This window comes from Pinus tabuliformis, chromosome 3_2 (genome assembly GCF_031772625.1).
Source record: "Pinus tabuliformis cultivar Carrire ecotype Pingquan chromosome 3_2, CPIR1, whole genome shotgun sequence".
Lineage (NCBI taxonomy): Eukaryota > Viridiplantae > Streptophyta > Pinopsida > Pinales > Pinaceae > Pinus > Pinus tabuliformis.
The window spans coordinates 698,817,360-698,819,403 of NC_142302.1; the positions used below are offsets into that span (position 1 = coordinate 698,817,360).

General features: G+C 37.1%; 1 protein-coding gene across 1 annotated transcript; it reads left to right on the forward strand.

Annotated features, from left to right (window-relative positions):
* The first annotated feature begins 1,328 nt into the window (after nucleotides 1–1,328).
* On the forward strand, nucleotides 1,329–1,766 carry LOC149182540 (uncharacterized). Its single transcript, XM_089414589.1, has one exon. It carries the CDS (start codon nucleotides 1,329–1,331, stop codon nucleotides 1,764–1,766), a length of 438 nt encoding a protein of 145 aa, XP_089270715.1.
* The last annotated feature ends 278 nt before the right edge of the window (nucleotides 1,767–2,044 follow it).

The window sequence follows — 2,044 nt, forward strand, 5'->3', positions numbered from 1 at the left end:
AGCGATAACTTTGGATTCTTCAATACAAACATGGTGTTTCAATTTTTCCGCATGTTCAGCAAAGGCTGATGAGTAGGAAAGATTGTGTCTGATGTCTGCTACATTCTCATTGATACTCTGTTTAATAGACCTACCTGTTTCTCTAATGTACGGGATACCACAGGAGCATGGAACAAGGTAGATGCGTTTTGAGTCATTAGGGTCAATAGGGTCTTTAACCGATCTAAGAGAATTTTTAATGGTATTGATAGGCCTGAATGAAGAAGAAACGTTCATCTTCTTGAGGATATGGACAATCCTATCTGTGGTTCCTTGGATATAAGGAAGATGAACCTCAGAGATAGGATCATTATGAGCAGATTTAACACTAGGTTCTTTGCATGACTTATGAAAGGCCTTAAGGATTTGATATCTGCTATACCCATTATTTCAAAAAACGTCAAGGAGATGGGATTTTTCTTGCTCGAGGTGGCTTTCATCAGATATTCTTAGAGCACGAGTAGCAAGAGTGTTGAGAACCCCGAATTTCTGAGCTTTGGAATGATGAGAACTGTCATGGATATACTATTCACTATGAGTCTTTTTCCCAAAGACTTGGTGACAAATGGAGCCATCATCCATCCTCGAGAGGAGAATGTCGAGAAAGGAAAGGTGACCTTCCACCTCAACTTCCATCGTGAACTTGTTGGAGTCAGATAGGGAATTGAGGTGGTTGAGAAACAAGTCGAGTTTCTCTCGACCATGAGGCCAGATGACATATGTATCATCAACAAACCCCCTCACTCTCCCATTTTAAACTCGATTTCCTCTTCCCCCTCTTCCATTCCCGCCCCTCTCTCTGTTCCCCTATTTTCTTCTCCAGTCTGCTTTCCTCCTTAAAGTTTCACTCCTCTTCTTGCCCAAACTCCATTTATAACATTAAATATATATCTATTAATAAATCTAGGTGTGTCAGTTTGGATAAAAATAAATCGATCTCTAATAATAATAATAGTTCTATTACTAATAAGAATAATATAGATAACAATACTACTTTTACTAGAATTAAGAAATATAATAATAATACTATTTTTAACAACAATTTCTTGTCTTCCTCCATTTGGAAGAAAAATATTAAACATTATGTTAAAGATTATTTTAACAATAAGGATTCTATTAGCTTGAGTAACTATAGAAATAGGGATTTGATTAATAATAGAAAGAATTTGTCTGTCTCCTCCTATAATAATATTATGAATAAAAATAATAATAAGTGCTATGATGATGATGATGATGATGATAATAATAAATCTCTTGTGGGCTTTAAGAATGTTATTAATCTCTCTAGCATGAATTTTGATCCTTCTGTCTTCAGTCTTCTTAATAAAGGTCTCAATTTTGCCCTTGCCCTGGATAAGATTCCTACTGATGACATTATTTGCAGCATTGAGTATGGTATTAGGGACCTTCCAGATAACGTTAAGGAGTCTAGTAGGCAAGATTGTGCTGTTGTTCTTAGGAAGGCTAAACTTCCTAAGAAAAACCTCAGCAAAGTCGAGTTTCTTGCCTTTAAGTCCCTGAGAGATAACCCTAACATCGTTGTTCTTAGAGCAGACAAAGGTGGAGCAGTTGTCATTCTTGACAAGTCTGATTATGTCCACAAAATGTTGGATCATCTATCTAATAGTGGAAGTTACATCAAGCTTAAGAAGAATCCCATTAAGTCTGTCTCTAAGGAGGTTGCCTCCGCTATTAAGTTAGATCCTTCTCTTAATCCTCTTTCCTGAAAGCTCATTGAGAGCAATCCCCTTACCCCTAGAATCTATGGCCTGCCAAAGATTCATAAATCTGGGGCCCCGTTGCGACCTATTGTCAACACAATAGGTAGTCCTACCTATCTTCTTGCTAAATTCTTAGCTCAAAAGCTCAAACCTCTTGTTGGTCACACTGATTCTTTTGTTAAAGACTCTGCTTCCTTTATTCAAGAGTGGAGAGATATCAAATTGGAACCGGGTGATTTACTGGTTAGTTTTGACGTTGTTTCCTTATACACCAAAATCCCCAT

Bases quoted from the DNA above. Each gene is read 5' to 3' on its own strand.
- LOC149182540 (XM_089414589.1), top strand. From the start codon at position 1,329: ATGAATTTTGATCCTTCTGTCTTCAGTCTTCTTAATAAAGGTCTCAAT.